A 12,500-nucleotide genomic window follows, 5' to 3' on the forward strand; every position below is an offset into this window, starting at 1 on the left:
GTATGCACTGCCTTCCTGGGGTCTTGTGGTCTATTGGTATGACACTCGCCTTCCTGGGGGTCTATGTGGTCTATTGGTATGACACTCGCTTCCTGGGGTCTATGTGGTCTGTTGGTATGCACTGCTTCCTGGGGTCTATGTGGTCTATTGGTATGAGCACTCGCCTTCCTGGGGGTCTATGTGGTCTATTGGTATGCACTCGCCTTCCTGGGGGTCTATGTGGTCTATTGGTATGACACTGGTTTCTGGGGTCATAATGTGTCTATTGGTATGACACTCGCCTTCCTGAGGTCTATGTGATCTATTGGTATGACACTCGCCTTCCTGGGGGTCTATGTGATCTATTGGTATGACACTCGCCTTCCTGGAGGTCTATGTGGTCTGTTGGTATAGCACTGGCCTTCCTGGGCGTCTATGTGGTCTATTGGTATGACACTCGCCTTCCTGGGGGTCTATGTGGTCTATTGGTATAGCACTGCCTTCCTGGGGTCTATGTGGTCTATTGGTTATGACACTGCCTTCCTGGGGGTCTATGTGGTCTATTGGTAGCACTCGCCTTCCTGAGGTCTATGTGGTCTATTGGTATGACACTCGCCTTCCTGGGGGTCTATGTGGTCTATTGGTATACACTGCTTCCTGGGTCTATGTGGTCTATTGGTATGCACTCGCTTCTGGGGGTCTATGTGGTCTATTGGTATGACATGCTTCCTGGGGGTCTATGTGGTCTATTGGTATGACACTCGCCTTCCTGGGGTCTATGTGTCTATTGGTATGAACTCGCCTTCCTGGGGGTCTATGTGGTCTATTGGTATGACACTCGCCTTCCTGGGGGTCTATGTGATCTATTGGTATGACACTCGCCTTCCTGGGGGTCTATGTGGTCTATTGGTATGACACTCGCCTTCCTGGGGGTCTATGTGGTCTATTGGTATGACACGCCTTCCTGGGGGTCTATGTGATCTATTGGTATGCACTCGCTTCCTGGGGTCTATGTGGTCTATTGTATGACACTCGCTTTCCTGGTGTCTATGTGGTCTATTGGTATGACACTCGCCTTCCTGGGTCTATGTGATCTATTGGTATGACACTCGCTTCCTGGGGTCTATGTGGTCTATTGGTATGACACTCGCTTCCTGGGGTCTATGTGGTCTATTGGTAGCACTCTCCTTTCCTGGGGTCTATGTGATCTATTGGTATGTCACTCGCCTTCCTGGGGGTCTTTGTGGTCTATTGGTATGACACTCGCATTCCTGGGTCTATGTGATCTATTGTATGACACTGCCTTCCTGGGGGTCTATTGTTATTGGTATACACTCGCCTTCCTGGGGGTCTTTGTGGTCTATTGGTATGACACTGCTTTCTGGGGTCTATGTGTCTATTGGTATGACACTGCCTTCCTGGGGTCTATGTGGTCTATTGTATGACACTCGCCTTCTGGGTCTATGTGTCTATTGGTATGACACTCGCTTTCCTGGGGTCTATGTGGTCTATGTATGACACTCGCCTTCCTGGGGTCTATGTGTCTATTGGTATGACACTCGCTTCCTGGGGGTCTATGTGTCTATTGGTATGACATGCCTTCCTGGGGTCTATTGTCTATTGGTATGACACTCGCTTTCCTGGGGTCTATGTGTCTATGGTATACACTCGCCTTCCTGGGGTCATGTGGTCTATTGGTATGACACTCGCCTTCCTGGGGTCTATGTGGTCTATTGTATACACTCGCTTCCTGGGGGTCTATGTGGTCTATTGGTATGCACCTCGCTCCTGGTTATGGTTTACACTGCTCTGGTTATGTGTCTATTGTGACACCTCTGGTTGTGTCTATGTTGCAGCTCCTGGTTTGTCTATTGTAGCCTGCCTCCTGGTCATTGTCATTGATGACCGCTCTGGGTCTGTATTGTCAGCTCTGGCTTGGTCTATTGTAACACTGTCCTGGTAGTGCATTAGCACCTTGGGGTCTAGTGTCTTGTAGCCCTCCTGTCTTGTCTTGTATCATGCTCTGGTTGTCTTTGTAACCGTCTGGTCTAGTCTTGTACACGCTTCCTGGCTTACTATGTAACCGCTTGTATTTATTGTATACATGCCTTCTGTGGGTCTATGAGCAGCTCGGTCATTGTCTATGACTGCTCCGGCATTGCTTTGTATACACTGCCTCCGGCTATTCTTTGTAGCACTCGCTCCGGTCTATTCATGTGACTGCTCCTGGTTTGTCTAGTATACACTCGCTTCGGCTTGGTTATTACATGCTCGGGTCATTCTATGTTGACCGTCTGGGCTTGTTCTTTATACACTCTTGGTATTCTATGGAACCGTTCGGTATTCTATTGTACCTGCTCTGGCTGGTCTTGTAACACGCCTTCGGGTTTCACCGGGTTTTTTTGTATGCCTGCCTCCTGGTCATTGTCATGTATACTGCCTCCTGGTATGTGTTTTCCCTCTTGTGTCTTTGTATCGCTTCTGGGCTTGGGTCTATTGTATACATGCCTTATGTTTGACACGCTCCGGTCATGCTTTGATACACTGCTCTGGTATTCTTGGGACGTTCGGGTCTGTCTATTAAGCTCGGTCTGTGGTCATGAACACTCGCTCCTGGTCATTGCTTTTACCGCTCTGGTTGTGTCTATTATACAGCCTTCTGGTCTGTCTTGGATACACTCCTCCGGGTCTATGTTTTCCCCCCCGGGGTCATGCCGCTCGGTAGGTCTTGATGACTGCTCCTGGGTTTGCTATGTATGACACCGCCTGGTAGTGTCTATTGGTATGACACTCGCTTTCCTGGGGGTCTATGTGGTCTATTGGTATGACACTCGCCTTCCTGGGGGTCTATGTGGTCTATTGGTATGACACTCGCCTTCCTGGGGGTCTATGTGGTCTATTGGTATGACACTCGCCTTCCTGGGGGTCTATGTGGTCTATTGGTATAGCACTGGCCTTCCTGGGCGTCTATGTGGTCTATTGGTATGACACTCGCCTTCCTGGAGGTCTATGTGGTCTGTTGTATACACTGCCTTCCTGGGGTCTATGTGGTCTATTGGTATGACACTCGCTTCCTGGGGGTCTATGTGTCTATTGTATGACACTCGCCTTCCTGGGTCTATGTGTCTTTGGTATGACACTCGCTCTCCTGGGGGTCTATGTGATCTATTGGTATGACACTCGCCTTCCTGGGGTCTATGTGGTCTATTGGTATGACACTCGCCTTCATGGGGTCTATGTTCTATTGTATACACTGGCCTTCCTGGGGTCTATGGGTCTATTGGTATACACTCGCCTTCCTGGGGTCTATGTGGTCTATTGGTATGACACTCCTTCCTGGGGGTCTATGTGGTCTTTGGTATACACTGGCCTTCCTGGGGGTCTATGTGGTCTATTGGTATGCACTCGCTTCTGGGGTCTATGTGGTCTATTGTATACACTCGCTTCCTGGGGTCTATGTGTCTATTGGTATGACACTCGCTCCGGGGTCTATTGGTCTATTGGTATAGCACTGGCCTTCCTGGGGGTCTATGTGGTCTATTGGTATGACACTCGCCTTCCTGGAGGTCTATGTGGTCTATTGGTATGCAAATCGCTTTCCTGGGGGTCTATGTGGTCTATTGGTATAGCACTGGCCTTCCTGGGGGTCTATGTGGTCTATTGGTATGACACTCGCCTTCCTGGGGGTCTATGTGGTCTATTGGTATAGCACTGGCCTTCCTGGGGGTCTATGTGGTCTATTGGTATGACACTCGCCTTCCTGGGGGTCTATGTGGTCTATTGGTATAGCACTGGCCTTCCTGGGGGTCTATGTGGTCTATTAGTATAGCACTGGCCTTCCTGGGGGTCTATGTGGTCTATTGGTATAGCACTGGCCTTCCTCGGGGTCTATGTGGTCTATTGGTATGACACTCGCCTTCCTGGGGGTCTATGTGGTCTATTGGTATAGCACTGGCCTTCCTGGGGGTCTATGTGGTCTATTGGTATAGCACTCGCCTTCCTGGGGGTCTATGTGGTCTATTGGTATGACACTCGCCTTCCTGGGGTCTATGTTTATATAGCACCAGTCCCGCGTTGCCACAGCTCTAGGCGGACATTGACAGGAGGGGAAATCATACATGCAACATATAACAATTACACTTCTCAGATATTATGGACTATTTATATAAATAACATTTTTAAGACAAAGAAAAATTCATCAGGTGTGTTTTAAGGCACTTTTTGAATGTCATTTCAGACGAAAATACGCTACTTCTAAAATCTAATGACAGTGAATTCCACACGTTTGGGGCGCCATGAGAAAATGCCTTATCAGAAAATGTTTTCGAGCCTTTTTAGGAGTTGATTACTGGTTCTTAGGGATCGGGGAGGGCCATAACGACTCAAACGATCTGATAGATAGGATGGTATCATTTAGTTAAAAAACATAACAGCAATTTTATATTTAACTCTCTGGTCGACAGGCAACCAGTGTAGTGTCCAAAACCGCGGTGTAACGTGATCTCTTTTTCATGATTATTTTGGCAGCATGATTCTGTATGCCCTGGAGCCTATTTAGCAGAGAGTTGGGAATATTATATATTAAAACATTGCAATAATCAATCCTAGAAATTATAAAAGATGAAATAAGTGTTTAAATAGAGTTTTGGTCCAATTTATCTAATTTCAAAGTACTACACCGTTTTACATAAGCGGTCAATGTGTGGCCTGATGCTAAACATGGAGTAAAATATTATTTTTGTTTTCAGTTACCAGAAAAGAATTATTCATGTTGTTTCATATATTTTTCGGGTCGTAAATAGAATTTCTGTCTTTTCTTTCTTTCATCTAAAATTTATTTATGACTATCCAGTTCTTAATATTATCCACACAGTTCTCAATTGCTTGAACCAATAGGCTCAACATCAGACGGCTTACAAGATTTATAAAGCTGAGTATCGTCAGCGTAATATGGAAATTAATGTTATACTTCTATTAATATCTCGTAATGGTTGCGTATAAAGTGTGTAAAGTAAAGGGCCCAACACTGAACCCCGAGGTACTCCATACAGTAATTTAAAAGAAGAGGACTGATTGATATACAATTATTTACTGAGTACGATTATTTAATTACGACTCAAACCACTTTTGCACATTTCTAGACAGTCCAAAATATTTAGAGAGGCGATTGACAAGTATCTTGTAGTTGATCGTGTCAAATTCCGCACTCAGATCCAGAGGAGCAAGAATAGTAAATTTGCCTTCTTCAACAGCACAGAGAAGATCATTGTTAATCTTTGTTAATGCGGTTTCTGTGTTACGGTGTTGCCTTTATGCTGAGCCTCGAAAAGATTATTATTGACTAAATGTGATTTAAGCTGTTTGGCGACAACTTTCTCCAATTTTTTAGAAATAAATGGTAGATTAGACACTTTTCTACAATGTTAAAGCTCTTCGGAAATAAATTTGACTTTTTCAACAAAAGAGTAACAATAGCGTGTTTAAAACAGTCAGGAAAATTTCATGTTTGAATAGATTCATTAACGATCACTGTAATTATAGATATGAGGATATCCAAATGAGTTGGAAGCAATGTTGTTGTTATTGGGTCTAACCAACAAGTCTTTGGAGGCGATGGTTTTATCACATCTCAGACTTCTTTTCAGTCACTTTAGAAAAGGAGGAGAACGATGTAGTGCCTTCAAAAGTTTTGAATGTTGGTGTTTCACATATGGTGTTATCAATATTGCATCTATTGTTGGCAATTTTCTCCTGGAAATAGTTTCCAAACCTTTATGGCATATCCTGTTTGAATATTGTCGATGGTATCAAATTACATGCGTTGGTACTTGATAAAAGGGCTCTAGAGGAGGCGATTTCGTTTAATTCAATTTAGTGTTTTGATTGAGAATTCCACTGTTATATTTTTTTATCTGAAAATCTCTCTACCGACATATAAACCCGACAAACGGATTTTTCTCTCGACTTTTATGCGTTGGGCTTAAGCCTGTTTTATGTTGGTAGTCATCCATGGCGCTGGTGGACGTTCAGTGGCCATGTATGCTTGAATGGCCGCGTGTTCATCGTTCATTGTAGAGTTTTGCCAATAGGATTCAATAATATGATGTCACGTCCACCTAGCAACGAGCAGCTTGGTTCTAAACAAAGAAAATCGGTGCTTTTTATTCTTCATGCTGGCTAGAATTTTTTCATTTGTCATGTGATCAGAATGTATATAAAATACAACACATGATCATATTTATAATGTTTTTCTCCTCTGGATACACGTTTATGCTCGTCGAAGAAGTATTTAATAAGGGCGTCCGCCATTGTTCCGATAGTTTAGAACCAGTTACTAATTTACTATACGTAAATACGAAGGAAGTGATGTCACGACTGTTGAAGCCAATTCCCTGTTTTGCTTAAACTATTACCGAAGTTAATGAGTTCAATGTTTTTCCTCGATTTTATCAATTTTCTTACTCGTTGTTTATCAATATCTATTTCGAATGTTATCACATAATGGTCTGACAGGCACTTGTCAAGGATGCCCACGTCAAATAATTGTGTGGATTCCTCTGCCAATACCCAGTCCAGCGTGTGACTTTTGTGTGTTGTGTGTTGTGTGTTGGAGTTGTGGTGTGTTGGATATAACTACGAGTATATGTAATTGATTTGATGGCGTTGGTCATTGAATGATCGGTGTTGTCGAAATTAATATTAAAATCACTGGTTTTGATTGTTTATCTCCATAATGTCCCAATAAACCATGGAATTCTTTCAAAAATTCAGAGGTGGTTCGTCCGTTCTTGTTACTTGGTGGTGGGCGATATAGGCAAACAAATGTAAGTGACATTCCATATTTTTGTAAAATACACTCACTTTAGTCAAGGACTTGGAAAAGTAACATATTATGTCAGCTGACCAAGCAAGTCACAGACTATAATCACGGCACAATAGGACTAAGTTTGACCAAGTTTTAGTCATTTGATAAGGCCAAACTTTAAGTTTAGTCTGAAACGAGTTACTAGGATACGTCATAACGTCGGCAAGATAGCAGCTATTTTAGATTTAGAGAGCTTTGATTCGGAAGGAATATACGTCGGTTATGAATGATAGAGGCAAAACGCGTTCTGTTTCTATTGATATTAGCTTTAAAAAAACGGTACCTACTGTAAGAGAACTGCATATGGTCGAAAGTACACATTTTTTTGGGTAAAAACTAAAAAAGCCGGATAAAATTGTGAGTTTCGAGTGAACGGAAACTCTAAGTCGAAGGTTTCGCTTTAAAAAACAACAACAAAAAACGATTGTAGAAAGTATATTGGAGACAAAAGTCATTCCGTTGGAATAGACTAAAATAATGCAATTCATCAGAACACACTTTTGTTTAGTTTATTTGAGGTATTTTTTTTTTTTTTTTTGTTTTATTTTTGGGTCAATCTCTTCGAGTTTCAAATAAACTTTGATTCACCTAAATGTATAATTGACAGTCGACCGATAGCCAATATCACGTGACTTGATCCATCATTTAAGCTATGGCAAACGTAAATTCAAATATGACAATATTTATTGTCATGTGTAGCTAATTTCCTCTTTCGAAATATGTTTCGTTGAATGTATGAAGGCTGATATCTTACCTGCCATCATGTACTTGAGAGCTTGATGTTACCAGCACAAAATAATGAATAAGACGACGTACTTACAACGCCCTCCTCTAGGCAAGAGCTTAGATAGAATATGGAGAACACTCATAAGAACCGGTTTTTGCCAAAAACTTCGCTCAGGCAAGAAATTTACTAGACTAGTTAAGAACTAAATCTAGTAAGTCTCATAAAAATGGACCCTTCAAACTAAGTTTTGCCAAGTTTTAGTCCCTTTATCGGGTCAGACTTCATCGTTAGTCTCTGACTAGTTACTAGGATACATCATATAGCAGCAGTTGTGAGATTGAGAGGGATTTGATTGGGAAGGAAAATACGTCGGTTACGAATGACAGAGGCAAAATGTGTCCTGTTGCTATTGACACTGACTTTAAAAAACGATAGGATCTTTGAAAGTACAAATTTTTGTACGTAAAAACTAATATAAACCTGGTTTAATCGGGCTCGCGATTTACAAGTAAACGGAGACTCAAAGTCGAAGTGTTCGCTTCAAACACAAAAATGATTGGAAACTATAATGGAGGCAAAAGTTGTTCTGTTGACATTGTAATTGACCAGAATAATTTGAGTCATCAAAACACATTTTCTGTTTTATTTGTTGTTTTTTTTTTTGTTTGTTTGTTTGTTTGTTTTTTGTTGTTTTTTTTTTTGTTATTTTTTTTTTCTGTTTTGTTTTTTGGTCAATTTGTTCGAGTTTCAATGGATCTATCACTAGACCTAAAAATAGAATTAGTCGACCATCAATACCACGATTCTTGATTCGTCGTGTGGCTATAACAAAAGTAAGTTCAAATATGAAACCGAACGAAATATTATCTATACCGGATGTGTTGCTAGTTTCCTCTTAGGAAATCGTTTGCGTTGAAGTATGAAGACTGATATCTTGCCTGCGATCATATACTTAAAACAAAAGAATATATCTTAAGGGTTTATAGGACAATATCCAATAAACCGTGGTCAAATGGCTTTACTAAGGGTCACTGACCAACAGCAACACGTAACATGTAGAACGAGATATGATGCCTTTGCGACAGAGTCAGCGCTGTTAACTCATTTTACACCCGAGTACGATGAGAGAATGTGACTAAAGAGCCGTTTCCAAGGACTCAATTATGCGACGAGCGGCGCTCGAACCCAGGACCTTTCGATCCGAAAGCGAGAGTCTTACCACAAGACCACATAGCCGCACAAGAGAGCTTCATGTTATCTGCCCAAAATAACCGAATGGGCCACCATCCTTACAACGCGCATAATTCGGTCATTGGAAAGGACTCTTTACACACATTCTCTCACCGCACTCGGGTGTAAAATGAGTACCTGGCTGTTAACGGCGTTGCCTTTGTCCGATAAATTATAATATCGCCTAAAAGGTGTCACGTCTCGTCCTACATGCTACGTGACCCATTGTGAAACGCTTTTGAGCATGTTTAGTCGATATTGCGCTATATAAAAGCTCAAGTTTTTGTTTTGTTTGTTTCTTTAATTTATTATGTCCGAGTGAAAAGGACATCGAGGAGCGAATTTAAAACTGAAGTTTTAAAAAATTCGAACTTTCAGGGGATTGTTCTTCCTTTTCAATGCAAATCGTTGTGCTTATTCTCTTCCATATCCAATATAAATTGACTCAAGTTTCAAGTCGCTAAACATGAGCTTTTATAAAGCGTAATAGCTACTTAACGTGCTCAAAGCGCTTTACAAAAGGTCTCTGGCCAACAGCAACACTTAACATGTTGAACGAGATATGACCCATGCTAGGCGATATTACAATTTTTTCCCGACAGAGACAACGCTGTCAACGGTCAGGGACTCATTTTTCAACCTGAGTACGGTGAGAGAATGTGAGTAAATATTCATCTCTAAGGACTCAACTATGCGCCGAGCGGGGTTCGAACCCAGGACCTTCCGATCCGAAAGCGAGTTTCATTCCACTAGACCACATAGTCGCACTACTATAAATACAATTTCTGGCACCAAGTTCATCCCGACAAATCACTTTGAGATAGTGGGTTCATGTTTCTCAACTTCCATTAACAGTTAAAAATGAAAAACATTAGCTTTGATACTACATACGTCTATAATTTGTCCCCTAAAAATGCAATAAATAGGAATGGGGTCAAGGTAACCCGGGTAAACTACGGCTATAATCGGTGTTCGGGTTGACTGAGTTAATCGATACATGACAATTCCTTCTTTTTTTTTGGCCTATCGCAGGGGCGTAGCTATATAGGTTGATTTAGTGAATGGCACCGCATCTATCTTTTAAAAGTGAATTACAGCATTTTAAAAAATAAAACTGACAAATGGTATATACCGTCTCTTATTTATTTTTATCTGAGTAAGTATTTTCCTAAATTTATTTTCTTTCTTTTGTATTTACAAATATAGCATGTTTTAAGTCATTTTCTTCTGATTCTGGCACCGCCTTATACTGAAAGCATGCCACGCCACTGCCTATCTGCCCACCACAAAATACAATTACAATTCCACGGTCAATGTATTCGGAAAAGACTGTATCGAGAAATAGGTCCTGTGAGGAAATTCCATGGGAAAAGAAGCAGAGGTTGACAAAGGACAGGAAGCTCATTTAGGAATTTTGAAATAGAAGTTTACAAACGGGAAATGAGGAAGACGTATCATTAAGGTTATTGTTCCTTTTCAAAGCGTCGGTAAGCCTTGCGTATAAGTCATAATAAATTTCAATAAGTCTTTGCTTAACTCTTCCCTTACCAGCAATTTTCAGAATTTTCCCCAAAATTTCACACCCACCCAACACAAAAATAGTTTTCTCTTACTCAAACAGAAAAGCAACAAATACATTCTAGACTATGCATAATATTGATTGGGAAAATTATATCTACAACATTGTGTCATGTTTTTTAGCTAGATATAATAAAACATTGTTCTTTAAATTGTGAGATTTACAAAAGAAGTTTGAATGATAAAAGTGCTGGTTGGATCGTAACGAATCTGACGATTTTCCTATGGAGCGGGCTAAGCATATCTCTATTTTCCTCGATTTATTTCAGTCAACAATAGCAACCATGGAGAAACACGTGAGTACCATCCGTGTCTTCACTATCATAATGACACTATTATTGGTTCGGATAGTTCAAAGCTTTGGTTTTTACAATTACGATTATTATGAACCTTACAATGTCAACTATGAAACGTTGTCATTCTCAAACTGGATAGAAGTCCACGAGGGCTTTTGTGGATTCACGTGCGTCAACGAGACTCTGGTCCGCACAACGCCAGATACCTATTGTTCATTTAAAAAGTGTATGCCGTGTGAATGTGGTGGTGATTGCGTCTTGTTGGGGACTTGCTGCCCATAATTTTATCACAACTTACTGAAGGCTTCTCAAAACACATCCGACATCTTCACCAACATGAAGGTTCATAGTGTATATAATAGAGTGGGGTGTGATTTACTACCAACAATGACGGATAAAAACGAACCTTTTTTAACTGTTCAACAATGTACCGACGACTGGGAACGGGATGATATTTTTTATGACTTTATGACGTTATGACTTTATGACGTTTCATAGTTGACATTGTAAGGTTCAAAATAATCGTAATTGTAAAAACCAAAGCTTTGAACTATCCGAACCAATAATAGCTCCTGGTATGGTTGTAAGAGATTGGGAAAGTATTACTCATTTCAAAGATACTAGAACAAATCTTATATTCAGGAACATTTACTGTGTAATTTGTAATAGGTTTAATCCATATCCGGACCATTCACAACTCCCTGCTCATAACCATAGCAACATAAACGATTACCTTGCTGAAATCACACTTGTCAGACCAGTGCGGCATGTCATTAAATGTGATCGTTATGACGATCTATTCCATCTCACTAAAACCACCAATCTGTATGTCGAAGCCTCTAATCTTCGAGAATGCGACATACAATTTGAAGAAAACACTAAGCTTATCAAATGTCCCGAGGAAATCGATTCAATAGCTTTCACTTGCTCATCGTCCAACAAAACACTCCAAGATCTTTGTAACTACCTGCCACCACTTCCAGCTTTGAGAGTCGGTGGATTAAAAAATATATTTTGTCTTTTGTGTTTCCTTGGGACCCCATTGGAGACGACGACTGAGGTGAATGCTAGCTGTAAGGAGCCTGATGGAGCCTCACTTTTCTTAAAGCTTTTTGGAACCGCTGAAGCAAAAGCCAAGAATGACATTTGTGGGAAAAAAGAAGGAGAGTATACGGTAAGTTTGACTGTCTTGCGATTCGTCAAAATATATTTCATTTTTAGCATACAAGTGAGGATCTTAGACCTGTTGCACTCACTCCTATTGTTATGAAACGCTTTGAACGTATTTTGCTGAATGAATTTAATCACGAATTTTGACCTCGATCTGACCCTCATCAGTTTTCATACCTGTCAAATAGAAGTTTTGATGGTGCAATGAACTTTTTCATAAGCAATAATAATGTGAAACCCTTAGATAAATCAAAATCAAACTGTAGAATTATTTTTCTAAAATTTTCATCTGCCTTTAATACCATAAACCATACCTTATTGTAAACATGAGACATATCAATATCAATTCTCGCCTCACATCTTTAATGTTAAACTAGCTCCTGGGGAGAACACAGTGTGTTGAAATGAATAATTTAAAGCCCACCTCTATCCAACTACAAATACAGGAGCTCCCCGAGGCTGTGTTCTCTCCCTTTCTTGTCTATACCAACATATGGCTGCAGAAGTGTAAATGAAAACCTAGTTCCTATTATAAAATTTGCTGATGGCATTGTTCTCCAAGGTTTAAGCTTATGAAACGAATACAGGACCGAGATAACCAGCTTTTAGAAATGTTGCTAAAACAAAAGAGTTGATTAGAAAGAATTAAAGACAC

The 12,500-nt window shown here is 40.8% G+C and overlaps 1 protein-coding gene across 1 annotated transcript in view; it reads left to right on the forward strand.

Annotated features, from left to right (window-relative positions):
- Positions 1-10,648: 10,648 nt before the first annotated feature.
- Positions 10,649-12,500, forward strand: part of LOC144959861 (uncharacterized) — a 7,382-nt gene continuing 5,530 nt past the window's right edge. The window contains exons 1-2 of the mRNA XM_078892667.1: positions 10,649-11,148; positions 11,245-11,849. Coding sequence (XP_078748793.1) covers positions 11,253-11,849 — 597 coding nt within the window. The 5' untranslated portion in view covers positions 10,649-11,148; positions 11,245-11,252. The remainder of the gene's footprint in view (positions 11,149-11,244; positions 11,850-12,500) is intronic.

This window comes from Berghia stephanieae, chromosome 14 (genome assembly GCF_034508935.2).
Source record: "Berghia stephanieae isolate SIO BIC M18660-M18661 chromosome 14, UCSD_Bste_1.3, whole genome shotgun sequence".
Taxonomy (NCBI): Eukaryota; Metazoa; Mollusca; class Gastropoda; order Nudibranchia; family Aeolidiidae; genus Berghia; species Berghia stephanieae.